This window comes from Pituophis catenifer, unplaced genomic scaffold, assembly GCF_029215685.1.
Source record: "Pituophis catenifer annectens isolate HBS135680 unplaced genomic scaffold, rPitCat1.0.hap2 SCAF_15, whole genome shotgun sequence".
Lineage (NCBI taxonomy): Eukaryota > Metazoa > Chordata > Lepidosauria > Squamata > Colubridae > Pituophis > Pituophis catenifer.
The window spans coordinates 12507748-12534090 of NW_027256895.1; the positions used below are offsets into that span (position 1 = coordinate 12507748).

Sequence of the window (26343 nt, forward strand, 5' to 3'; positions counted from 1 at the left end):
AAGCAAACTATCTCTAGTTGTCCTGTTCTATTTATTAATAATCCCAGAGCTGATTCCACCACAATGTTTGTTTTCTGAAATCTGCTCACTCCACTTTCTAAATCGGTCTCAAAGTGATTCATTTGGAGGTGCAGTGGTGTTTAATGAGACATCCAAAGACGCTGAATTAAGAAGACTGGGTCCTTGGTGATGGAAATGCAAATGGGATTTGGAGAGAGGAACAACATGGGAGCATAGACAGTAACACTGTTTTAAAGGCAGTAGAAAAGAGAATAAGATTGGAGTTTAAAAAGGAGAGCTCAGCTTCCTCCTTATTGAGACAATGGACGGATTGCGTGAACCATTTCCTCCTTCTACCACTACCTTGAGCAGCATCTCTCAGACTCTCGGAGAGAAGACAAAATGCAAGACTTTATCAAGCTGCCTGAAATAATCTTCTCTTAATCCTCAATTGTGCTCTGACTACAGTTGGCATTAGCGGCAAAGTCTCCATCTGAGTGGGCTAGAAGGAAGGGGTTTGGGAAAGTGTCCACAAGCATCTCAACATGTGACCGAAGACATCTGAAAAGAAGTTAAGATCGTAACCAATCTGGAGCCGTCTAATTCAGAAGTTACTCCTTCAACATTGCCTGATATACGTTTTTAAGGTAAGATAATGTCATCTTGGAGTCCTAGTAGACAAGCATTTAAATATGATGCAGCCATGTGCAGCAGCTGCCAAAAAAGCCAACACAGTTCTAGGCTGCATAAACAGAGGGATAGAATCAAGATCACGTGAAGTATTACTACCACTTTATAATGCCTTGGTAAGGCCACACTTGGAATACTGCATCCAGTTTTGGTCGTCACGATGTAAAAAAATAGTGGAGACTCTAGAAAGAGTGCAGAGAAGAACAACAAAGATGATTAGGGGACTGGAGGCTAAAACATATGAAGAACGGTTGCAGGAACTGGGTACAACTAGTTTAGTGAAAAGAAGGACTAGGGAAGACATGACATCAGTGTTCCAATATCTCAGGGGTTGCCACAAAGACGAGGGAGTCAAGCTATTCTCCAGAGCACCTGAAGGCAGGACAAGAAGCAACGGGTGGAAACTAATCAAGGAGAGGAGCAACTTAGAACTAAGGAGAAATTTTCTGGCAGTTAGAACAATTAATCGGTGTAACAACTTGCCTCCAGAAGTTGTGAATGCTCCAACACTGGAAGTTTTTAAGAAGATGTTGGATAACCATTTGTCTGAAGTGGTGTAGGGTTTCCTGCCTAAGCAGGGGGTTGGACTAGAAGCCCTCCAAGGTCTATTATTACTCTATTATTCTACTCTATCTATATATGCAGCTGCAAAAGGAGTTGGATGTGAAAGCTTCAAGCTTCCCACAAGACATTTGAGCAGCCTTTTGTGGGAATGTCCAAGGCTGAGGGGATCAGCAAAGAACAAAGAGAGTGGCATAGAGACTTTAAGCTTATTGTTTGCCCTCTTTCCATGATTGATTATACCCTTGATTTTTATTTATTTTTTGGTTGCACAGATGGCAGCTAAGAATCAAACTTCATTGAATGGGTTTATCCTTGTTGGCTTTCCATATCCCGATAGTCTGAAGGAACCTTTACTTATCTTCTTCCTACTCATCTATTTAATGACACTGTTTGGCAATCTTCTGATCCTCTTGGTTGTTGTATCTAATCCCCATCTCCACAAGCCCATGTACTGGTTCCTTTGCCATTTGTCTTTTCTGGACATGACAGTCTCCACCGTGATTGTTCCCAAGGTCATTGTGGGATTTTTAGAAGGTGGGAGAATCATATCCTTTGGAGGCTGTGTCTGTCAACTCTTCTTCCACTTTTTGGGTTGCACAGAATGCTTCCTTTATACGTTGATGGCCTACGATCGCTTTCTGGCTATTTGCAAACCGCTCCATTATGGCAACCTCATGAATCATAGGACGTGTCTCTTCCTGGCCATGGGTACCTGGGTTGGAGGATGCCTTCACTCCATAATGGAGACAGCCCTTGTTTTTCGCTTGCCCTTTGGTCGGGAAAACCGGGTCAACTACATCTTCTGTGATATCCCTGCTGTGTTGAAGCTGGTCTCTGCTGACACAACCCTCAATGAGATGGTAACCATGGTGGATGTCGGTCTTGTGGCCACCACGTGCTTCCTTCTGATTTTGACTTCCTACATGTACATTGTCTCCACCATCCTGAAGATCCGCAGTGCCCAAGGTCGTAAAAGGGCTTTCTCTACCTGTACTGCTCATATAACTGTGGTGGTGACCTACTATGTGCCCCTTGTCTTCATCTATCTGAGACCAGGATCTCAGGATCCACTGGATGGAGTGGTGGCTGTCTTCTACACCTCACTGACTCCACTTTTGAATCCCATTATCTATACGCTGAGGAACAAGGACATAAAAGTTGCCCTTGTAAACTTGTCGAGGAGATCATCCTAAACTGGTTCTGTGAACATTTCTGGAATCTCGTAGAGAGAATCTCTACTGGCATTGCCATACAACGTTGATTAGAGGACTTCAAATTCCATACATACATTTTATAGGAATTAACTTGTAAACACAGGCACCATGTAAGTCATCTCGAGATTGTTTGGCTGGGGTGGACATAAATTCAAATTCAAATAAATAAAAAGAGAACTGGATGCCATCAGAGCATGATTATTGACAATCCAGTTAATCAAAAGGTGCTTGTTGTTACATTTATTGCTATACAATGTTAATTGGAAGACTTTTAATTCTACAAACTCTACAGGAATGGTTTCCTATGCATTAACTCATAGGCATGAGCACCAAAGCTTTTAAGAGGAGGTGTATCAGGGCTCACCCAGTTCAATCTGTTTTTCGTGATTCTAGCTGATTTTCAGTAACTACTTGCTTACTGATTCTTTCTGATCCTTTTCTCTTCTTGTGCCCAGAAAACAAGCTCGGGATCCAAAAAGATCTTGTCAGAGTTGAACAGTAGGACATATCCAACAAGGTGAAATTTAATGTGGAGAAAAGCAAGGTTTTGGGGCCATCCAGGTCTCAGGAGGATTTCCATTCCCATAGCTTGTTTTCTTGCAGAAGTTTCATTAGCCTAACTAGGTAATATCATCAGTGCTAGTCACTGATTAGCACTGAACATGTTACCTAGTTACAGGGGTTAGGATTCTACTGGTTTAGACCGGTCAGATCTGGAAGCCATCTTTTACATTTGGGCCTTTCTACTGTGGGAAACTGGGAGGGGGGATTGAATAGAGTATGGGTGATATATAGTCAAAATAACATTTTTTTCTCAGAGAGTCAAGGCCACCATGCCCTGCAGCTGTGATGAGGTGACTGGGAGAGATCTCCAGTTTTGGATGGTGCTTGATTGGACCATGTGATGGACATGTGGGTGGTGGGCAGGGACTTGAACTTTCTTTTGGGTAGGGAAAACCTGGACACTTTCAGATTTGGGTTTTCCCAGATTTGCCAATATGATACCTCTAATAAAATGGAACTTTGAGGAAACTTAAGCCTCGGAGTCTTCTTTCATTGGGGGTGTTACGTGGAACCCTGACACAAGGTTTTACATCTGGGCAGGAAAAACCAAGGTTACAAGTTCAGATTAGGTGAAACTTGGCTTACAAAGAGTAACTGTGAGAGGGACTCTGGAGTGCTAGTGGATGATCATTTAAATATGAGCCAGCCGTGTGCAACAGTACCCAAAAAAAGCTACTACAATCCCTGGTTGGATAAACAGAGGCACAGAATCAAAATGCCGCTTTATAAAACTTTAGTAAAACCACATCTGGAATGTTGCCTCCAGTTTTCGTCACCATGTTACAAAAAAGATATTGAGGCTTTGGAAAAAGTGCGGAGAAGAGCAACTAAGATGATTAAAGGCCTGGAGACTAAAACTTATGAAGAACGATTGCAGGAATTGGGTGTGGCTAGTTTAGAGAAAACCAGGATGAGGGGTGACATGATAGCGTATTTGAAGGGATGCAACAAAGAAAAGGGGTTTTTTTTCCAAAGCATCAGAAAGCAAGATAAGAAACAGGGATGGAAACTAATCAGGAGAGAAGCAACCTGGAATTAAAGAGAAACTTCCTTAACTCAGAAACAGTGAGAGCAATTGACCAATGGAACAGCTTGCCTTCAAAGGTTGTGGGTGCTTCATCACTGGAGGCTTTTAAGAAGAGACTAGACAGCCACTTGTCTGAAATGGTATAGGGCAGGGCAGTGGTGGGCTGCTGTTGGTTGTAACAACCAGTTCGCCCAGCACCGAAAATGTGAGCACATGCGCATAGCTTCAAAAACACAGCCATATAGGATGGAATAGCACTGGGGCGGGCCCACTCGCGGATCACAACTACCGGTTCACCCGAACCAGTCTGAACCGGCAGCAGCCCACCTCTGGGGCAGGGCTGTCAAACTTGCAATGACACGTTGTCATCACATGACATGTCACAACTTTTTTCCCCTTTGCTAAACCAGAGGTGGACATGGCCAGCACGTGATGCAGCCGGGCTACAGGCCACGAGTTTGACACCCCTTAGTATAGGGCCGTGATGGTGCACTCATGGCACGCATGCCACAGGTGGCATGCGGAGCTATATCTGAGGACACGCAAACATTGCCTTAGCTCAGGTCCAGCGCACATTCATTTGCCAGCCAGCTGATTTTCAGACCTTCTGGGCCCACCGGAAGTCGGGAAACGGGCTATTTCTGGCCTCCAGAGGGTCTCCAGGGATGTGGGGAAGGCTGTTTTTTGCCCTCCCCAGAGTCCAAGAAAGCCTCTGGAGCCTGAGGAGGGCAAAAACCAGGCCCACCATGCCATTGCATGCCAAAAATGGGGGGGAGTGCAGGGGGAAGCATGCGCATGTGTGGGGCGCATTGAATTATTGGTGTGGGCACATGTGCGCATGACCTACCCGTGCTCCCCCTACTTTTGGCAGGTGACAGCAAAAAGGTTAGCCATCACTGATATAGGGTCTCCTGCTTGAGCAGGGGGTTGGATTAGTAGACCTCTAAGATCCCTTCCAGCTCTATTCTGATTGTGATTGAGATCTTACTTCTATAAATTACAGTGATATACAGTGGCATTGTGTTAAGATATGAGTGCTAAAGGACCTCTTTGCAAAGAGTAAATCAACTTTGATCCTAGCATACCACCACCTCAACATATAACTAGGGACAGTTATACAACTAAGGCCATTTGCATTTATGGGTTTTACTCTGTCTTCAGTGGAGGGCTTGGGAGTGTGTGTGTGTGTTTTTAGCTTACAATAAACTTATACCGGGGTGAAGTGCTCCCGATTCGGACCAGATCGCCCGATCTGGTAGCGATGGAGGTGGGTGGTTCAGAGAACCGGTAGCAAAAATCCCTGCCCCCCCCCCCCCCGCAATGCCCAGCTGAGCCACGCAATCATCAGAGGCTTTTTTTAAAAAAAATTCAGAAGTTGTAGAAAAAATGGTTTTAAAAGCCTCTGATGATCCCAGCTGAGTTGCCTGATCATCAGAGGCTTTTAAAAGAAAAAAAGCCTCTGCCGATCAGGCAACTTAGCTGGGATCATCAGAGGCTTTTAAAACCATTTTTTCATCAGAGCCTTTTGAAAACATTTTTTTACAACCTCTTTGCCAAAGAGGTTGTAGAAAAAATGGTTTTAAAAGTAAAAAAAAAATGGCCATGCCCACCCAGTCACATTACCCCGACCACCACCAAGCCATGCCCACAGAACCAGTAGTAACAAATTTTAGATTTCACCACTGAAATTATATTTATTTCAAACTGTGGTTGATAAACAAGGATGATAAAGAGTCTGTGAGTTAAACCATATGATGGATAGTTGATGGAGCTAGATATGTCTAGCGACCAATTGAAGAAAAGGCTTAGGGGATACATGATAACTGTCTTCCGGTAGCTGAGGGGCTTTCACAAATTTATTTATTTTATTTTATTTTATCATATTTGTATACCGCCCTACTCCCGGAGGACTCAGGGCGGTGAACAGCCAAGATAAAAATACAAAGAGCATACAAAAGTTAAAAACTATTAAAAATAGATTAAATAATTTGGGCTCAAAAACAAATTTAAAACATCCAATTTATCTAAAAACATTTAAAACCCAATTTAAAAGGGAGAGTTAGGCCAGACCAGCCTGTTGGAATAAAAACGTTTTTAGGGTGCGGCGGAAGATGCGTAAGTCTTGGATCCTCCGTATCTCCGGGGGGAGCTCGTTCCAGATGGCAGGTGCCCCCACAGATAGGGCCTCGATAAGGCAGAGAACAGTTAGTTTTGTTTCAGCAGAGCAGACTAGATTCAGTTCCTCTGCATAGACTCAGAAGCTGCAGACTAAGACACGCCCTGGCTCCAGTCTGTCTCTGCTCCCATTAGCTGACTTAGTTGCTATGCCTATACATTGGCTGATCTTGTTACCATGTCTTGTTACCATCTTGTTACCATAATAGAAAAAAAAATTGTCCTATTCCAGTTGATGAATATACTCTGACAGAGGATATTTTGGGACTTATTCTCTCACCAGAGGGCTGGAGAAGAAGTAATGGGTGGAAGCTTATTAAAGAGAAATCCAAATTTCTTGACAGTGAGAACAATTAATCAATGGAACAGCTTGCCTTCTGGAGTTGTGAATATTCCATCACTGGAGATTTTCAAAAATCGACTTGATAAACATTTGACTTATTCCACTGGGATAGAATAAGGTCTCCTGATTTGAGCAGAGGGTTGGACCAGAAGATCTCCAAGATCCCTTCCAGCCCTATGATTCTATGCTCTATGATTTCTCTCCAAGGAGCGGAGACAGAAAATAGTTTAACCAAGGACAATTCTCCAAGACCTTTGATTAATACTATAGAATTGCCCATGCCACCACACTCTACACCACCTGTAGCTTCCGAATGCTCTTCAAGGGTAGCGCCATGTAGAGCACATGAAGGGGACTGGAGTTTTGCTGCTTCCAGAAAGGTGGGGCAGTCGGCATCAGTTGCTTCTATTTTGCTGCTCAACCTCTTCTCAACATGAGTAACTGTTGCACTGGGAATAAAATAGAGATTGCCCTGTACATTTAGCCACCTTGAGATTCTTGAAGGAATAGGTGGGCTGGGTATAAATTCAACAAATAAATAAAAAGAGAAGTGTATGCTGGCTAATCAAAGAGTGTTTATTTTTATTTTAGATAGATAACCTTTAGTGTCATCTTTTTCCTGTGGGCACACTAGCACACATTAAAAATGAAATTCTGTTGCCTGCTCTTAAAAGTGTACACATACATAACACACATATAGATATCCTAGTAAAGGTAAAGGTTCCCCTTGCACATATGTGCTAGTTATTCCTGACTCTAGGGGGCGCTGCTCATCTCTGTTTCAAAGCCGAAGAGCCAGCGCTGTCCGAAGATGTCTCTGTGGTCATGTGGCTGGCATGACTAAATGCCAAAGGCACATGGAACTCTGTTACCTTCCCACCAAAGGGTGGTCCCGATTTTTCTACTTGCATTTTTTACGTGCTTTCAATTGCTAGGTTGGCAGAAGCTGGGACAAGTAACGGGAGCTCACCCCATTACGCGGCACTAGGGATTCGAACCACTGAACTGCTGACCTTTCAACCGACAAGCTCAGCGTCTTAGCCACTGAGCCCCTCATCCCTCTATAGATATGCTACATACATACATATGTATACAGTAAACCTACACTCTAACATATCATCATCATCTTTTAATGACCCCCAAATTCCTTGTGGGGTGGAGTCTGGCCAACTGAATGGAGCCAGCAGTGTTTAATGGCCAAATTGGTGACTTCCTGTCACCAATGCGGAGTTTTGTTCAGCAGATATATTCTCATTATGCCCAGAGAGAGAAATATCTGCTTCTACCTAGGATCACAGCCTCTTGATTGTGAGATGAGAGCTCCACCTCTAGTCCACTGCACCACTCCTTACATCCTAACATATAATACGTATAAATATTAATCACAGTCCATCTTGAATACATAGTGGAAAGAGGAAGCTTGTGCGTTCACAAGGTTGAAACTGTGTGGAACAAAACTGTGGCTGAAGCTGGATATTCTGCTTTGGATGCCATGAAGCCCCCTCCCAGAAGCTAACAAGGAAAAACGGTTGTGAAGAGGATGTGTAGCGTCCCACACAATCCTGTAGACCCTGCTCAAGCATCGCTTATGCGCTATGTCTGGGGTAGAAGACATAGCGCATAAGACATGTGACAGCAATGCTCGTTAAGACTTGGCCTCGCTGTGTGGGAGCGGGGGCTGAAATCTAGGAGTTTAATGTCCTTGGTGTTGAATGGGGTGGCACTTCCCCAGACGGACCTTGAACATAATCTGGGGATCCTATTTATCAATCTGCCACCTATCCATATCTATCCATCTAACTCTGGATATAACTCTAGATACATCAGCTATCTTGAGCTCTAGCTATTCCTAGGTAGAGCTCTATCGTTCTTTTATCTGTCTTTCACTAAATAATAACTCTGTCTATTATCAAATTATCTGCACATCTGTATCTAAACCTGGCTTCTTACTGTCCCTTAACTGTCTCCTTCCAAATTCATACTAGAATTCCTTGTCTGTGCTCGGATAAGCTCACCCACTTAAACACCTGTTTATTGTCGTTTTACGTCCCATAATTTAAAGCGGAAGAAGGAAAGAAGGCAAAACGGATGGTTTTGTTTGTGTGTGTGTGTCTGTGTGTTTGTGTGTTTCTGGTATTACCACCATTTTGATCCAACTGTTCTTTTAGATTCCAGCTCTGCCTTTTCCAAATGTCTTTGTACCAGCAAAGTCTCTTTCTGATCTTTAAAATAAAGTTCTATTAATTTTCTACTACTACATTTAATTAGTGCTTAATAAACATCGTCTTGTCTGGGTTATTTTTTTTTTGCTGAACGATACAAATTATATTCCTATTTTTTACCCCCTTTTTTCCAGCCATTGATAAAATAAATTCCATGTTTGATAGTATTCTGTATCTTCTTTCTGTTTGATCTTCAATGAAAGTTTGTCCATTTCTGTACAATCCAATGTCTTCTTAATTGTCTCTTCATCTAGTGGTACTTCTTCATTTTTCCAATGCTGAGCGAATACAATCCTTGCTGCTGTTAATACATGCAATGTTAAATATACACTTCGTTTATCAAATTTTTCTGGTGCTATACCTAATTAAAAAAAGTTCCGGTTTTAAGATCTCCATGTTTTTCTAATGGAGAGTAGAATAGAATTCTTTATTGGCCAAGTCTGATTGAACATACAAGGAATATTGGTCTCTGGTGCATAAGGTCTCGGTGTACACGCATATAGCCACGGAGGGATAGGTCATAGGTCATAAATCATAATTACAATCATTCATCATAAAATACAAACAGCAAGAGATCAATCGTAAGACACCAATGGAAGAAGATAGTCTCTAAGAAAATGTTCTCTAAGTGTCAAGTAAACCAGTCAGGAAAGAGAAGTAGAATAACTAATTCTGCTTTATTGTAAATCTACATTAGCAATAGCATTTAGGCTTAAATACTGCTTCACAGTGCTTTTACAGCCATCTCTAAGTGGTTTATAGAGTCAGCATATTGCCCTCAATAATTTGGGTCCTCATTTTATCCACCTCGGAAGGATGGAAGGCTGAGTCAACCTTGAGCCTGGTGAGATTTGGACTGCCAAATTACAGGCAGTCAGCAGAAGTAGCCTGCAGTGCTGCACTCTAACCACTGTGCCACCGCAGCTCATTAGCAAAACCTTGTAGATTTGAAGGTACAAAGCTCCCACTGTCACTTTTTTATATATAATTTTTTTTATTTTATAAACAAACAAACATACAATACATAATCAATCATTCAGTGTATCATCTAGATGTTTCTAGTGTGTCTTCATCTTCTTCTTCTTCTTACTCCTCCAATCTTCATCGTTTCTTTATTTTTTCCATTTCTTTATTATAACATTCTCCCCATACTTCATTTATTATAACATTTTCTTGTTTACTATTAATACATTTATCTATATCTCTTCTCTAACCAATTGTAAAATTGTCTCCATACCTTGTAATATTCCGAATCCTCTCTTTCTTTAATTATCAAAGTCAGTCTATTCATTTCTGCACAATCTAATATTGTCTTAATTACTTCGTCTTCTGAAGGGATTTTCTCTACTTTCCATTTCTGCGCAAATACTATCCTCGCTGCAGTTATTATATGTATAATCAAATATACCTGTCACTTTTAAAGGCCTGATCCATTAAGAAGGGTCTTTCCTTAGGTTTTTTTCCTGACTGTTAAGTGACTGGGATCCTTCCTCTCTTGTCTGACCACTCCTTAACCATCATCTCTTTCCCTCAACCCACAAGTCCATTTCACTAAGTTTGTCCCTCAACCCACATAGTCCATCATACTAAGCTTGTTACCAATTGGCAAATCTTGTCCACCAGAAATGTTGGACACTGCATTATTTCGTCACCCTGAACCATCTTTTGAACACTCAATAAAATGGCAAGAGTAATATAAGGGAAAAATCTGTGTATCTAAGCTGTTAGTTAAACGATTCTCTGTGTTTCAAAGGTGGTGAAAACTTTTTATCTCTTTTTCTCTTGTATTCTTTCTTTGAGATGGAGTTTAGCTACAGGGAGGTGAGGCTTTTCAATCCTATGTTTTTCTGAATACATCTGACATAAATATTTCTAGCTCAAATATAATGGAGATCTATCAGCAGCGGAATTAACACTACATTAGTGGTGGCACAGTGGTTAGAGTGGCACAGTGGTTAGAGTGCAGTACTGCAGGCTACTTCTGCTGATTGCCGGCTGCCTGCAATTTGGCAGTTCAAATCTCACCAGGCTCAAGGTTGACTCAGCCTTCCATCCTTCCAAGGTGGGTAAAATGAGGACCCAAATTGTTGGGGGCAATAGGCTGACTCTATAAATCTCTTAGAGAGAGCTGTAAAAGCACTGTGAAGTGATCTATAAGTCTAAGTGCTATTGCTATTGCTACATTTACATTCAACTGTCCTTAAAGCCTTTTCTTCTTTTCAATGGAACCTTTTGCTGCTGAAATACCTGGCATTGTTTGAGCACTCTGCATATGCTCAGAAGCACACCGTCTAGCAGGGGCTCCCACTGAATTCAAATCTCTAACCAAGGTTGCGACTTGGACCATTTTCATCATGAAATAGATAAATAAACAACAACGTTTTCGATTGTTGATTAACTGTGTTTGCTTTATCTAGGATTAATGTGGAAAACAGATCATGTCATAAGTTTGCAGAAATATTGAAAATTTGAAAGGATACACAAATACTTAAGTACATAGGCTATGTGGTTTGTCCAGTGTGATCCAATCTCTGGAGGAAACAGTTCTGGGAAGAAAGGAGTAAAAAAGGGGGAGGGCAAGATCGAGTTGAGGTGCAGAAATAAGACTTTGAGATAGCATCTCTCCTTCTGGTACAAGCAAAAGCTGACTCAGAAAGTTGGTCATCCAGGTTATCAAAGAATTAAGATTTCCTGCCTTTTAATTTCAAGATGGCATTTTTCATCTCCTTGTTTCGGAGCGTATATATAACCGGATTCAGGAAAGGAGTCACCGCGGTATAGAATATAGCAACCGCCCCTCCGAGGTGAACTTCTGCTCCTGGCCTCAGGAATGTGAAACCGAGAGGCGTATAAAAGGTTATCACCAAGATTACATGAGCCGTGCAGGTGGAGAAGGCATGCCGTTGGCCGTCAGTATTGCGAATCCTCAGGATAGCAAAGACGATGTAGACATAGGACACCAGAATAAGCAGAAGACAACTCATGGCGACGAGACCAATGTCAATCAAGGTGAACATCTGATTGAAGGAGGTGTCCACACACGCCAGCTTCAGCATGGCTGGGATGTCACAAAAGATGTAGCTCACCTCGTTCCTTGGTCCATAAGGCAACTGAAAAGTCAGGGTTGTCTCTATGATTGAATGCAAGCACCCACCAAACCAGGTGCCCATACAAAGCCAAAGGCAGATTTTGCGGTTCATGAAGATACTGTAGTGAAGCGGCCAACAGATGGCCAAGAAGCGGTCGTAGGCCATCACGGTGTAAAGGAAGCATTCTGTGCAGCCCACGAAATGGTAGGAGAAAAGCTGAGTTACACAGCCTGCAAATGAGATGCCTTTGTTGCCGTCCAGAAAGGAAGCGATCATCTTGGGTACCACAATGGTGGAGGTGGCAATATCCACAACGGCTAAGTGGCAAAGGAACCAGTACATCGGCTTATGTAGCTGAGGCTCGTGGATCGTGGCCAAGAAAACCAGCAAGTTACTAAGAAGAGTCAACAGGTAGATGCACACGAAAAAGAATAACAACGGGACATGTAATATGGGTGGGTACGGGAACCCCAAGAGGACAAAATGCATCAGGGTTGTTTGGTTTTCGCATACCATTTCAGGCAACGTAGGCGACGTTGAGCTCTGCAATGCACACAATTTAGACAGCCTTAGCAACCACGGGGGGGGGGTGTCTTTTGAAGAGCACTAACCTTTCTGTGGGGATGGTGTAAGATGGGGAAATGCCATGATTTCTGAAAGATTTCTTAATCTTGGTTCTTCAAAGAAGCAAGTTTCATTCGCAGGTCTGAACAGATCCACTTCATCTTAAGGCTCATTCGACCTAAAAGTCCTGGTTTTGATCTGGATATCAGGGAAGTCCCGTAAAAAGAGAATTCTTCAATCATGAATCTTATACTTCAGCTACCACCTCTTCTTCCAGCAGCATTTAACCTATATGGAAGAGAGCTTCCATGTTAAACGATTCCATATGGTTTCTCTCTTTTTTGTATTTTGCCTAACTACGACACCGAGCTGTCAACCAAGAACATTAGGAAGGAGAGAGCCAAATAATATCCAGGTTGGCACTAGAATTTTATTTGTGTCTGACCTACCGATTGTTAAGATCTATCCTTTCCATGTTTAGAGGTAGCTAGCTACTATCATGGACGCGAAGACCCATCAAGCCATTACTGAGATGGAATACTTGTTCAATATTGTTTCTGATGAATAAGCTTCTCAAACTGTTCTCCTTTCTCAGAGTAATTCTATGCGGAAGACATCTCTACCTCTCCAGTCACTTCACGTTGTCTCTATAACTCTGTCGCACTCTCAAGCATCTCTTTTCAACATGGAGTCCCTCTGCTCAAAGCTCTTTTTTAAAAAAGGCACGTAATTGTGCCACATATTTTATTCGTAATAATGCACATTGTGCAACCTTGTTATAGATCCATTGGGAATCCAGGCTCATCTGAAAAATGCTTGTCGCTAAGGGAGAAGGGAGGATCGGATCTCAAAGGGGCACCCATGCTATGCTTGGATGAAATCCCAAGTTGCTGCCATCACTTCATAAAGCTGAGAATCTCAGGGGAATAGAAAAGAAAAAGGAAAATTATCCCCATTTGTCTTTTCCACATTTGCTTATTTTTTTTTCATTATTATTATTGTTGTTGCTTTTTGATGATGTCAAAAACATCATCAAAAAAATTCAACAAAGAATGTTCTTTCTGTGCCAACGCAGAAAGCTCAAACTGCCCAAAGAGCTGCTGATTAAGTTCTATGGAGGAATTATTGAGTCTGTCAACTGCACCTCCATAACTGTTTGGTTTGGCTCTGCAACCCAACAAGACAGACACAGACTTCAAAGGATAATTAGAACTGCAGAAAAAACAATGGCTACCAACCTGCCTTCCGTAGAGGACCTGTATACAGCACGAGTCAAAAAGAGGGCTGTGAAAATATCTACAGTCCCCTCACATCCTGGACATAAATTGTTTCAACTTCTACCCTCAAAAAGATGCTATAGGGCACTGCACACCAGAACAACTAGACACAAGAACAGTTTTTTTCCTGAATGCCATCACTCTGCTTAACAACCAATTCCCACAACATGTCAAATAATTTACTAAGACTGTATTACTATTATTCCTCTCTTCCTTACTAGTATCTATCTCTTCCCACTTATTACTATTACTATGTTGCTTGTATCTTTCAATTATATTGTTTTTATTTGTTTCCTAGTACAATTTGATAGCTTATTAGTAATCTTGACTATCACTAAATGTTATATGTTTTTATTCTTGATGAATATATTTTATTCTCCTTATGTACACTGAGAGCATATACACCTAAGACAAATTCTTGTGTGTCCAATCACACTTGGCCAATAAAGAATTCTATATTCTATATTCTATTAAGAAATAGAGGTTTTCTATATAGATTTATTTAAATTTTAAAAAGAGTGGGTAAAGCTAAGTAGGGTTGGACCTGGTTCAAACTTGGATGGGAGACATTGTAGAAATCTTGATGGAAAGTCAAAAAAATCTTGGAAGAAGCTTAGGGAACTTCTGGGTTGTATGATACACCAATGTACTAAGATCAGAAGACAAACTCAACATGATGGAATCTTTAGGCTTAGATTTTCCTCACCTATTTTTTCTATTTTCTCCAGATCTTTTTTTATCACACTTTTTTCTAGCATAAATTCAGGGTTTTTTTTTTACAGGGTGTACCAATCGAAGAAAATATTTGTATGAAGGTTGAACTGAGGGTTGCTTGACGCTCTCCTAGCTTAGTGATTTTCTTGCAGATGTTTCTGCAAGGCAACATCATCAGTGCTATATAGGGCTGTCTTCAGGCAAAAGATTAAAAAAAAAGATTGTGGCCACAGCCATGGGGCTGAAACTCTGCCCCTTTTTCCTGAACCAGATTAAAAGGGGCAGAGTATTGGTCGCATGATGATGATTAACATCTTGACCTTTCCCCTCTTCCTGAAGAAATACCTAAGTATTGTGATTGTGATTGGCAGAGGGAAGGGGAAGCACGCTGTGACCTGCAATATTTTTTCTTACTATTTTTTTGTCAACCATTTGGGATGATCCTGCCCCCACCAGCACCAGGAGAAGAAGTATGCTGTAGATCCCATCAGTCAAGGGATTTAGGCTGGCAAGATCCAGGAGAAGAGCCTGTTCCTTGGAACATCATGTCCCTTGAGTGACATCTAAACCTTCTCTAGAGTAGAATGGGGTGGGGTGGGGTGGGGTGGGGTGGAATAGAATAGAATAGAATAGAATAGAATAGAATAGAATAGAATAGAATAGAATAGAATAGAATAGAATAGAATTGGAGTAGAGTAGAGTAGAGTAGAGTAGAGTCGAATCAAATCGAATCGAATCGAATCGGAGTAGAGTAGAGTCAAATAGAAAATAGAATAGAATAGAATAGAATAGAATAGAATAGAATAGAATAGAATAGAATAGAATAGAATAGAATAGAATAGAATAGAATAGGAGTAGAGTAGAGTAGAGTAGAGTAGAGTAGAGTAGAGTAGAGTAGAGTAGAGTCGAATAGAATTGAATTGAATTGAATTGAATTGGAGTAGAGTAGAGTAGAGTCGAATAGAATAGAATAGAATAGAATAGAATAGAATAGAATAGAATAGAATAGAATAGAATAGAATAGAATAGAATAGAGAAGGGGAGTGGGAGTGGGAGTGGGAGTGGGAGTGGGAGTGGGAGTGCATTGGAGAATGGAGAGTAATGTAAAGTAATACAGTGAAAAACTAGACTAGACTAGACTAGACTAGACTAGGGAATGGGAATGGGAATGGGAATGGGAATAAGAATAGAGCTGGAAGGGACTTTGGAGGTCTTTTAGTCCAGCCTGCTGCTCAAGCAGGAGAACGTATACCATTTCAGACAAGTGATTGTTCAGTCTCTTCTTAAAAGCCTCCAGTGATGAACGTACAACATCTGAAGGCAAGCTGTTCCACCAGACAATTGTCCTCACTGTTAGGAAGCTTCTCTTCAATTCCTAGTTGCTTCTCTTCTTGATTAGTTTCCATCTATTGTTTTTGGTCCTGCCCTCTGGTGCTTTGAAAAAAGTTGATCCCCTCCTCTTTGTGACAGCCGCTCAAATGCTGGAGTCTGCTATCATGTCACCCCTAGTCCTTCTTTTCTCTACACTGACCATACCCAAATCTTGCAACCATTGATGATCTCTGGAGGGCTCAGGACAGGGGTTGCTCCTCTGTCCTGGTCCTGTTAGATCTCTCAGCGGCTTTTGATACCATCGACCATGGTATCATGCTGCACCGGTTGGAAGAGTTGGGGGTGGGAGGCACCGTATTACGGTGGTTCTCCTCCTTTCTCTCTGACCGGTCGCAGTCTGTGTTGACAGAGGGGCAGAGGTCGACCCCGAGGCCCCTCATATGTGGGGTGCCGCAGGGGTCAGTCCTCTCGCCCCTTTTGTTCAACATTTATGTAAAGCCACTGGGCGAGATCATCCATGGTTTTGGGGTGAAGTACCATCAGTACACTGACGACACCCAGCTGTACATCTCCACCCCGGACCACCCCAACGATGCCCTTGAAGTGATGTCCTGGTGCCTGGAGGCCGTACGGATCTGGATGGGGAGAAACAGGCTCAGGCTCAACCCATCCAAGACTGAGTGGCTGTGGTTTCCGACGTCCCGATATAGTCAGCTGGTGCCATCGCTGACTATTGGGGGCGAATCATTGGCCCCCACGGAAAGGGCTCGCAACTTGGGCGTCCTCCTGGATTCACGGCTGTCTTTAGAAGAGCACTTGACAGCCGTGACCGGGAGGATTTTTCATCAGGTTCGCCTGATCCGCCAGTTGCATCCCTTTCTAGATCGGGACTCTCTACACACAGTCACTCACACCCTCGTCACCTCTCGTCTGGACTATTGTAACGGTCTCTACATGGGGCTCCCCTTGAGGTGCACTCGGAGGCTCCAACTGGCGCAGAGTGCGGCCGCGCAGGTGGTTATGGGAGCAATGTGGAGTTCCCATGTAACACCTCTCCTGTGCGAGCTGCACTGGCTCCCGGTGGTCTTCCGAGTGCGCTTCAAGGTTCTGGTTATCACCTTTAAAGCGCTCCACGGCTTAGGAACTGGTTATCTACAGGACCGCCTGCTACCACCAATAGCCTCCCACCGGCCAGTACGCTCCCATAGAGAGGGGCTCCTCTGGGTGCCGTCGGCCAAACAATGTCGACTGGTGGCCCCTAGGGGGATAGCCTTCTCTGTGGGGGCACCTACGATCTGGAATGAGCTCCCCCCGGAGATACGGAGGATCCCAGATCTGCGCACCTTCCGTCGCGCGCTTAAGACTTTCCTATTCCATCAAGCTGGCCTGGCCTAAATCTTCTCCCTTTTTAAATGTAAATTTTAATTTGTTTTAAATTATGGAGTATTTTAAATTCAGCCAAATTATTTAATTCGTTTTTAATTCATTTTAAATTTTTTGTATTTATGTGTTTTATCTCATGGCTGTTCACCGCCCTGAGTCCTTCGGGAGAAGAGCGGTATAGAAATTTAAATAAATAAATAAATAAATAAATAAATAAATAAATAAATAAATAAATAAATAAATAAATAAATAAATATGTTTTAGTCTCCAGGCCTTTATTCATCTTAGTTGTTTTTCTTTACACTTTTTCCAAAGTTTCAACATCTTTTTTGTAATGAGATGACCCAATCTGGATACAGTATTCCAGGTGTGGCCTTATTAAGGTTTGATAAAGCGATATTAATACTTCACATGATTTTGATTCTATCCCTGTTTATACAACCAAGGATTGTATTAGCTTTTTTGGCTGCTGCCGCCGCAAACTTCTGACTCATATTTAAGCGATCGTCCATTAGGACTCCAAGATCCATCTCATGGTTACTGATTTTGAGCCATGTTTCGCCTAATCTGTACTTGTACCTTTGGTTTTTCCTGCCCAGGGGTAAAATTTCATTTTGTTGGGTAGAGCCCATTGTTCAAGTCTGTCAAGATCATTTTAGATCCTGAGGTCTTCTGGGATATTAGCTATTCTTGCCAGCTTAGTGTCATCTGAAATTTTATGAGTTCCCCTTCTATTCCATCATCTAAGTCATTTATGAAGATATTGAAGAGTACTGGGCCTATGACAGAACCTTGTGGTATCCCATTGCTTCCTTCCTTCCATGTAGATATAGAACCGTTAAGGACTACTTGTTGAGTAAGGTTTGTCAGCCAGTTACAAATTCATCTTGTGGTAATGCTGTCTATCCCACATTTTTCTAGATTACCAAGAAGTAGGTTTTGGTCTACTTTGTCAAATGCCCTGCTGAAGTCTAAAAATCAGGGGTGAAATCCAGCAGGTTCTAACAGATTCTGGAGAACTGGTAGTGGAAATTTTGAGCAGTTTGGAGAGCCAGTAGTGGAAATTTTGAGCAGTTCGGAGAACCAGCAAATGCCACCTCTGGCTGGCCCTAGAGTGGGATGGAGATTTTGCACTATCCTTCCCCTGCCATGCCCACCAAGCCATACCTACCAAGCCACACCATGCCCACCAAGCCACGCCCACAGAACCAGTAGTAAAAAAAATTGGATTTCAGCACTGCTAAAGATACTAGGTCCACAGCATTTAGCTGGTCTACTAATTTAGTCACTTTGTCAAAGAATGAAATAAGATTGGTTTGGCATGATCTGTTTTTAACAAACCCATGCTGACTTCTATTTATTATTTTACTCGTTTCTAGATGTTGGCAGCTCTATTTTTTTATTATCTTTTCCAGTATCCTCCTGGGTATTGATGTTGGCTGATTCGTCTGTAGTTTCCTGGATCCGTTTTTTTTTTCTCTCTCTCTCCTTTTTTGAAGATGGGAACCACATCAGCTCTTTTCCAATCCTCTGGCAATTCCCGAGTGCTCTAAGATTTTTTTAAAGATACCATACAATGGTTTTGAGATGACATCTGCCAGCTCCTTTAGAACTCTGGGATGTAATCTATTAGGTGCTGGAGATTTATATTCATTAAGGTCAGACAGGTGTTATCTTACCATTTTCTTGCTTTTATTAACTTTTATTTCTAGTCTATCATTTACAGTTATGTTTTTGGTAAGTTCGGCTATAATTTCTTTTTGTGTGAAGACCGAGGCAAAGAATGAGTTAAACAGCTCTGCTGTCTGTCTCTACTGCCTGTTATAAGGACCAACTGTTTCCTTGACGTTTTTTCTTGTTATTTATATTTTTATTATCTTTGACTTTTGTTGCAAGTCTTTGTTCATTCAGAACCTTTGGTTTCCTGACTTCATCTTTGTGGATCCAGGCTATCTGCTGATATTCTGCCTTAATCAACCAACAAACGTTCTGTCTTACAGATTGGCAAATCAGAACACAAAATACAAGATGGATGGAAATGACCTAACAGATGACCCTCACTCTGTCAAAGACATTGGAGTACTCATCTCCAATGATCTAAATGCCAGAGCTCACTGTAACAGCATTGCTAAAAAAAGCATTAAGAGTTGTTAACCCAATCTTGCATAGCTTCTTCTCCATTAATATTGAACTGCAAACTAAGGCATACAAAACTTTTGCCAGACCAATTCTTGAATACAGCTCATCTGTCTGGAACCCGCACTGCATTAGTTAATACAATCAAATGAGTCCAGAGATATTTCACAAGAAGAGTCCTCCACTTTTCTGCTTGCAACAGAACACCTTATGCCACCAGACTCGAAATGTTGGGTTTAGACAACTTAGAACTTTGCCGTCTTCAGTCTGACCTAAGCATAGTACATAAAATCATCTGCTAAAATGTCCTACCAGCCAATGAATAATTCAGCTTCAACCAAAACAATACAAGAGCACACAATAGATACAAACTCATGGTAAACCGATCCAAACTAGACTGCAGAAAATACGACTTCAGTAACAGAGTTGTCAATGCCTGGAATGCACGACCTGACTCTGCAGTTTCTTCCCCAAATCCCCAAAACTTTAACCTTAAACTGTCTACTGTAGACTTCACCCCATTCCTAAGAGGTCTGTAAGGGGCGTGCATAAGTGCACCAGTGTGCCTACCGTCCCCGTCCTAATGTTTTGTTTTATTTGTATCATTTTCATGTATTTATAATTATGTTTACACTTGTATCTGTCATAAAATATATGCTTGATGAAATAAATAAAATAAAAAATAAATAAATAATTATGTGCCCTTCTTTCCATTTTTTGTACTTATCCTTTTTGTCTTTCAGTTTATCAGAGGGATCTTTGTGCAACCATGCTGGTTTCTTCTTTGATTTCATGAGAAGGACCAGGGGAGACATGATAGCAGGGTTCCAATATTTGAGGGGCTGGCACACAGAGGAAGGGGTCAAGCTATTTTCCAAGGCATCTGAAGGCCAAACAAGGAATAATAGATGGAAACTAAACAAGGTAAGCTTCAACCTAGAAATAAGGAGAAATTTTCTGACAGTGAGAACGATCAACCAATGGAACAGAAGTTGCCTTTGGAAGTTGTGGGAGCTTCATCACTGGAGGCTTTCAAGAAGAGATTGGACTGCCATTTGTCAGAAATGGTAGGGTCTCCTGCTTGGGCAGGTGGTTGGACTAGATGACCTACAAGGTTTCTTCCAACTCTGTTATTTCCAAATTATATAGAATTATATTCTATTGCTTGTGTTTGCATTATATTGAATTCCAGTATGACATGGTCACTCTCACTCAAGGTACCAGCAACTTCAACTCCCTCTTTCACTTCTTCTCTGTTAGTAAGAAATAGGTCCAATATAATTTTCCTCTAGCTCCCTCATCTACCTTTTGGATAACTAAGTTGTCAGCTAAATTGGTTAGTAATCTGTTCGATCTCCCACTTGCTGCAGAGTTTGTTTCCCAGTTGACATCAGAGTAGTTAAAGTCTTCCATTACTATTGTGGTATATTTCCTACAGACATTTGTTAATTGATTAGCAAACAATACATCTATTTCTTCTGCTTGGTTGGGTAGCCTGTAGTATACACTTACAGCAATATCATTTTTTCCCCTTTTATATTGACCCATATGGATTCTTGGTGATTTTCATCCTAGAATAGAATTGGAATTGGAATTGGAATTAGAATCTCATTCTCTTTCCAATTCCTAGAATGGAATTTGTTGCTATTTTTCTTTCATAGAGGCCCAATAATCAGGATGCAAGTCATGAGAATATAAACAGTATTTATTTCTTTGTTTCTATTACAGGAGAACATCAGGCAAGGCAAGCAAGCAGTCCAGGACATCAGTATATATACACAGTAGGAGGAGTCAAAGGTAAGGAGGAGTTAGTGGGAGGGACAATTGATGTATTAATGATTAACCCTTACATGGCTTTAAGTATGTACATATAGTTAGGTATTTTCCATGTGTAACAAATCCCCCTCTAAAATACCTAACGGTTATCAATATTACAATTTATATACATATATTCAATTTCGAAGTTAGATAAGCGTGTTGTTTAACTGGTAAAGGTTTTGTTAAAATGTCTGCAACTTGTTCACTCGTATCACAATGAATAGCTTTAATAAATCCTATATTAGATAGCTGTCTGACATGTTTATATTTAATATCTATATGGCGCGACCTCTGGCCTATTGCTTCAGAAGTTGAAATTTCTATGGCAGCTTTATTATCTTCATGGATGGCTATGGGATAATTGGGTTCAGACCAGATGTTAGATAGCAGATCGTCAAACCACGTTAAATTATTGGCCACTTTTGATAGACAAATATATTCAGCTTCAGCTGTGGAGGTTGCAATTAAATTTTGTTTACCAGTGTACCAATATACGGGACAATTGTTTATAAGAAAGACATAACCAGATGTGCTTTTTCTACTCTTTGAATCTCTGGCCCAATCCGCATCAACATAGCATGACAGAATAGGTTTTTCTGAATGTACAGGTTCTAAGTATAAACAAACATCAGTGGTGAATTTTAGATACCTAAGGACCCTTTTTACCCCTTCCCAATGATATGTATTAGGATTGCTTACGTGTCTGGACAGAAGGTTAACAGCAAGAGTGATATCAGGCTAGTCCAATTAGAGATATATAGTAATGAACCAATGACTGATCTGTACAAAGTATTGTCTTTAAATGGATCACCTTCGTTATTCATGTTCTTTATAAAATCAGTTTGCATGGGAGATTCACATGGTTTCGAATTAATCATATTGCATTTTTGTAAAAGCTCTAATATTTTTTTCTTTTTGAGATAATTTGAATCCCCCTTTGGTCTTGTCAATTTGAACACCTAAATATTTATTTACTTTTCCCAAGGTTTTCAACGTAAAACGTTTGCCCAATTTTTCAGCGAATTCATCACATTCATGTTTTTGTTGCCCAAGTATAGAATGTCATCAACATATATGAGTACATACTCTATGGAATTTTCCCCTTTTTTGATAAAAAAGCATAAATCTGTGGATGTGGCTGAAAAACCCATTTCTCTAAGTATCTTTGCCAAACACTCATACCATCTCTTTCCGGATTGCTTTAATCCGTACAAGCTTTTGTTTAATAACCAAGTTTCTCCTTTCTGTATATTATTTCCAGGGGGGTGCCTTCACATATATTTCTTTGTCAAGGTTAGCATGTAAATAAGTAGTTTGTACATCAAACTGGTACACATCTAAATTCAGAATGGATGCTATCATTAGTGCGCTTTTGACACTCTCTGACCTTACTGTGGGAGAGTATGTATCTACATAATCATCTGGGAACCGTTGCGCGAACCCTTGAGCCACAAGTCTAGCTTTGTATAAGAGTTCCTTATTTTCTAGCTCCTTAATTTTGAATATCCATTTTGTTCCTATGGGGGTTTTACCTGCAGGTGGTTTTGCGTGTGTATATACATTTAATTCCTTTAAGCTATCCATCTCCCTTTCCATTGCTTGTTCCCACTTGATCTTCTCCTCTTGTGGTAATTTTAGTATTTCTTCATATGTACTGGGTGTTTTATTGTATGCATTGATGGATAGTATGTAATCTTCTAATCTTTTTGGTACTGTGTTTCTGTTGTATCTGATGGGTCTATTTGGAGGTGCCTCAGCATCATGCATATACCTTGCTTCTTTTTTAGTTAGTGTATCTACTTGTATGTTGGGATGATTCTTATTCCATTCTCTATTTGATATCTCCTGGTGCTTGGGTTTGCTAATTTGTCGGGTTTTGGATTCGGTTGCATATGGTATGTGTTTTCTATGAGTGTCTATTGTGTTTTCAACTTCAGGGTATAATTCATTTAGATGTATTTTGGACCAATTTGCATGCTCGTGGAATACAGCCATTCTAGATATTATGAATTTATTGTTTTTGTCTATAAATCGATGCCCTTTGGTCCCTGATTCATATCCCATGAATTTTAATCTTTTTGATACCTTTTCTCCTTTGTGTCTTAATTGTTTTGGAACATAGACATCAGCAGTGACACCAAATATATGTAGATGGCCAATTTTAGGTTTTCTGCCATACATGACTTCGTAAGGTGTTTTGCCAATTACACTAGACCATAGTCTATTTATGGTATAATTTGAATATGTAAGTGCTTCGGCCCAAAAATTTTTTCCTAGTCCAGCATCATCTAACACACATCTAACCATGGTTTGTAATAAACTGTTTTTGCATTCTACGACCCCATTCTGGAATGCGGAAAAAGGTGAAGTTTTGAAATGAAGTATTCCCTGCATTCTTAGCCAATTGGAAAATTCTTTTAACAAAAATTCTGATCCCCTATCTGTCATTATTTGCTTGATTTTTATATTATGTTGGGTCTCTACTCTTTTGTGGAATTCTTTAAATTTTTTAAACACTTCATTTTTGTGGTTGAGTGTGTATACGAAACCATATCTACTGAAGTCATCAACTATGGTCAGGAAGTATCTTTTTCTATACTTAATTGATGGTTTCATGGGACCAACTAGGTCCATATGTACCAGTTGGAAGATTGAATGTGTGGTGTGTGTGGCTTTTCTTGGCCTAGGTTTGTTTTTGAGTTTTGAAGATTTGCACACAGAACATTCTAAATAATTTTTACAATTTTTTACTTTTACATCATCAGAACATTCTAACATTTTTTGAATAACAGGGAAACTGGCATGTCCCAGTTTTCTATGGAGTAAATGTGCACACTCATCATGCACTGGCTTACCATTGGATATTTTCTCAATAGAAACATCATCATTAATGTGGTCATTTTTCATGTCATATTCAATACCTCCATGATTACCCATCTTACATTTTTTGTTTCCTGACAGTATGTTTGTGTGTGCTCCTTCATCATTTTTTGGGTGAAAGTATGTCAATCCTTCTTTAGTAACAATATTTCCTATATCTCTTTTGTTTTTAGTCATATACACTTTTCCATTTTTGAATGTAATTTCTATCTCCTTTTCTTCACTTAATTTAAGGGTAGCTAATAGGTTATGTGGAATTTCGGGAATAAATAATACCCCCTCTATTTTTCCTATGCCTTTGATGTGTGTGTTGCCTATTCCTTTCACTAGTACTTTGTCTTGATTAGTCACTTTAACATGGTAACTCTTTTCTATGAAATCATTGAGGAGTTTCTTATTATTGGTGGTATGATTAGTGGCTCCGGAGTCAATAAGCCATGTGTTACTTGATTCTGTTGGTGTGAGTTCGTTATCTCCTAGTCTATATAATGATCCATGTCTATCCTCCTTATAATTGTCTCTGTAACTTTTTCTATCTTTAGTGATGGATGAATCTCTATATTTATATTTGTAATCAGGTGAATGTCTGTCTGTGAAGTTAACTCTTCTATCTGACCTCTCCCTGCGATATGCTTGGTCCCTATTTCTTGTATGTTTTGGACAGTCTCTCATATAATGATTCCTTGAACCGCATGTGTGACATTCTGGTATATATCTACCTCTGCTTTGGAACTCTACCTTCTTTGTAGTTCTACTTTCCCTGTGGTTCATGGAACGTTCCCTTCTCAGATTATCCTCTGATAGGTTCTCTAATCTGAGACTGTCCAACAGGGTTATATAGTTATCCCAGCTAGAATCTAATGAGTTGATTATAATGCTCTTTAAACTTCCTTCTGAAATATTTTTCCCCCTTTGAATAAGCTCAGCTCTGGTGGCAATTAAATTTAGAATATGTTCACTTGTGGGTGTTCCACTTTTTAGTCTGGCAGAGTGAAACTCCCTAGAAATCTTGGTTGTTGTGGCAACACTCTTACTGTGAAACAAGTTAAACAATTTTTGAAATATTTCAGAAACAGTTAAATTGTGTTCAATGCTAGGGTAAATGCTAGGTGATATAGTGGCAATGAGAATATAATAAGCTTTATGATGTAAACAGTCCATTTCAAAAGTCCAGGGTTTGCTGGGTGGATCATTAATAAAAAATAATATGTTTTCTCTTAAATATATAACTTGGAGCTGTTGACTCCATTCCAATAAGTTTGATCCATCTAGCTTTAATTTTATAAAGTCTGCTGGTAAAGCCCCTGGGTTGTGTGAAGAATTACTTACAGTTTGTCGCTGTCCATGGTTTAGATCTTTATTGAACTCACAATATGGTGTTGGAATGCTAGAGGTATATCTGTACTGACTTGTGTCTATGTTTTCTGCATTTTTTCTTACAGAGGCATTCTGTGCATGCTCGGATCTCATTTTTCTCCAGCAGTCGCCGATGAAGGATCCTGTGCTCGCAGCTCTCGGGAGAAGGCCCCATTCTTCAGGATGTTCTTCTTTCTCAACTCTGGGAGGCCTCAAGTAGTCGATGGTCATCTGGGAGGTCGTTCGAGTCGCCGGGGCATTCCTGCTGCTCTGCTGGTCAGCGGAGGGTCCGGCGGCTCTGTTCCTCTGCGCGGCTGCAGAACTGGGCCTGGTCTGGATCATCGCTATCGGAATACATTGACTGCTCAGCATGATGTCTTCTGATTGGTGAGTATGATCTTTTATTTCTGGTTTCTTGCGAGGTTCGTGAGTGTGCCTGGCAGCTGGTTTCAATGGGTGGTGGCTTGTAAATCTTTTTGCTTATGGCGGCTTCTTCTTTTATGTAGTTTAATTCAGTTTGTTGTTTGTTATAGGTAGGTTTAGTGGATTTTTTCTGTTTGTCTGCCTGTGGGTCCGGTAATTTTAGTTTCTTTCCAAATGCTGCGGTTAATACTTGCATGGCATTATTTATTTCTAGTGTGGAAGGCTGGCTAGGTAAATTATCTTTTAATAGTTTATCATTTGTTTCTGTTGTTTGGTAGGTGTTTTTTTTTGTAGGCCCCGCTTCCCGCCTTGGGATTTGAATTTTGGAATCCCATTGGCTGCTGGTCAGCCATCTTTAATGAGTTAGTCATGCAAGATGGCCGCTATGAAAAAGGCACAAAATCGTCGCCGGCTTCATCATCAGTTATATATTTAGTATTTGGTTTTCCTACCTCGCTTTCTTCATCTTGGCTGGATTCATCTTCTTCCTCATCTGTCGCTGCTCTGTGATTTTCTATGAGATTGCGGAGTTTCGCTAACAAATTTGGATTGTTCGGGATTTCTTCTATCAG

General features: G+C 40.7%; 2 protein-coding genes across 2 annotated transcripts; one reads left to right on the plus strand and one right to left on the minus strand.

Annotated features, from left to right (window-relative positions):
• The first annotated feature begins 1526 nt into the window (after positions 1 to 1526).
• Positions 1527 to 2447, plus strand: LOC139324381 (olfactory receptor 10G6-like). Its single transcript, XM_070954093.1, has one exon. It carries the CDS (start codon positions 1527 to 1529, stop codon positions 2445 to 2447), a length of 921 nt encoding a protein of 306 aa, XP_070810194.1.
• A 2378-nt stretch (positions 2448 to 4825) lies between these two features.
• On the minus strand, positions 4826 to 25690 carry LOC139324382 (olfactory receptor 10G6-like; the record flags this gene model as incomplete). The annotated part of the gene is made up of 3 exons (XM_070954094.1): positions 25322 to 25690; positions 11500 to 12431; positions 4826 to 4841 (listed from the first exon to the last, which is right to left on the minus strand). Coding segments are annotated over exons 1-3 (1317 nt in total), but the record flags the coding sequence as incomplete, so codon positions are not given.
• Between the last annotated feature and the right edge of the window lie 653 nt (positions 25691 to 26343).

Excerpts from the sequence above, each read along its gene's own strand:
- LOC139324381 (XM_070954093.1), top strand. The coding sequence starts at position 1,527 with ATGGCAGCTAAGAATCAAACTTCATTGAATGGGTTTATCCTTGTTGGC.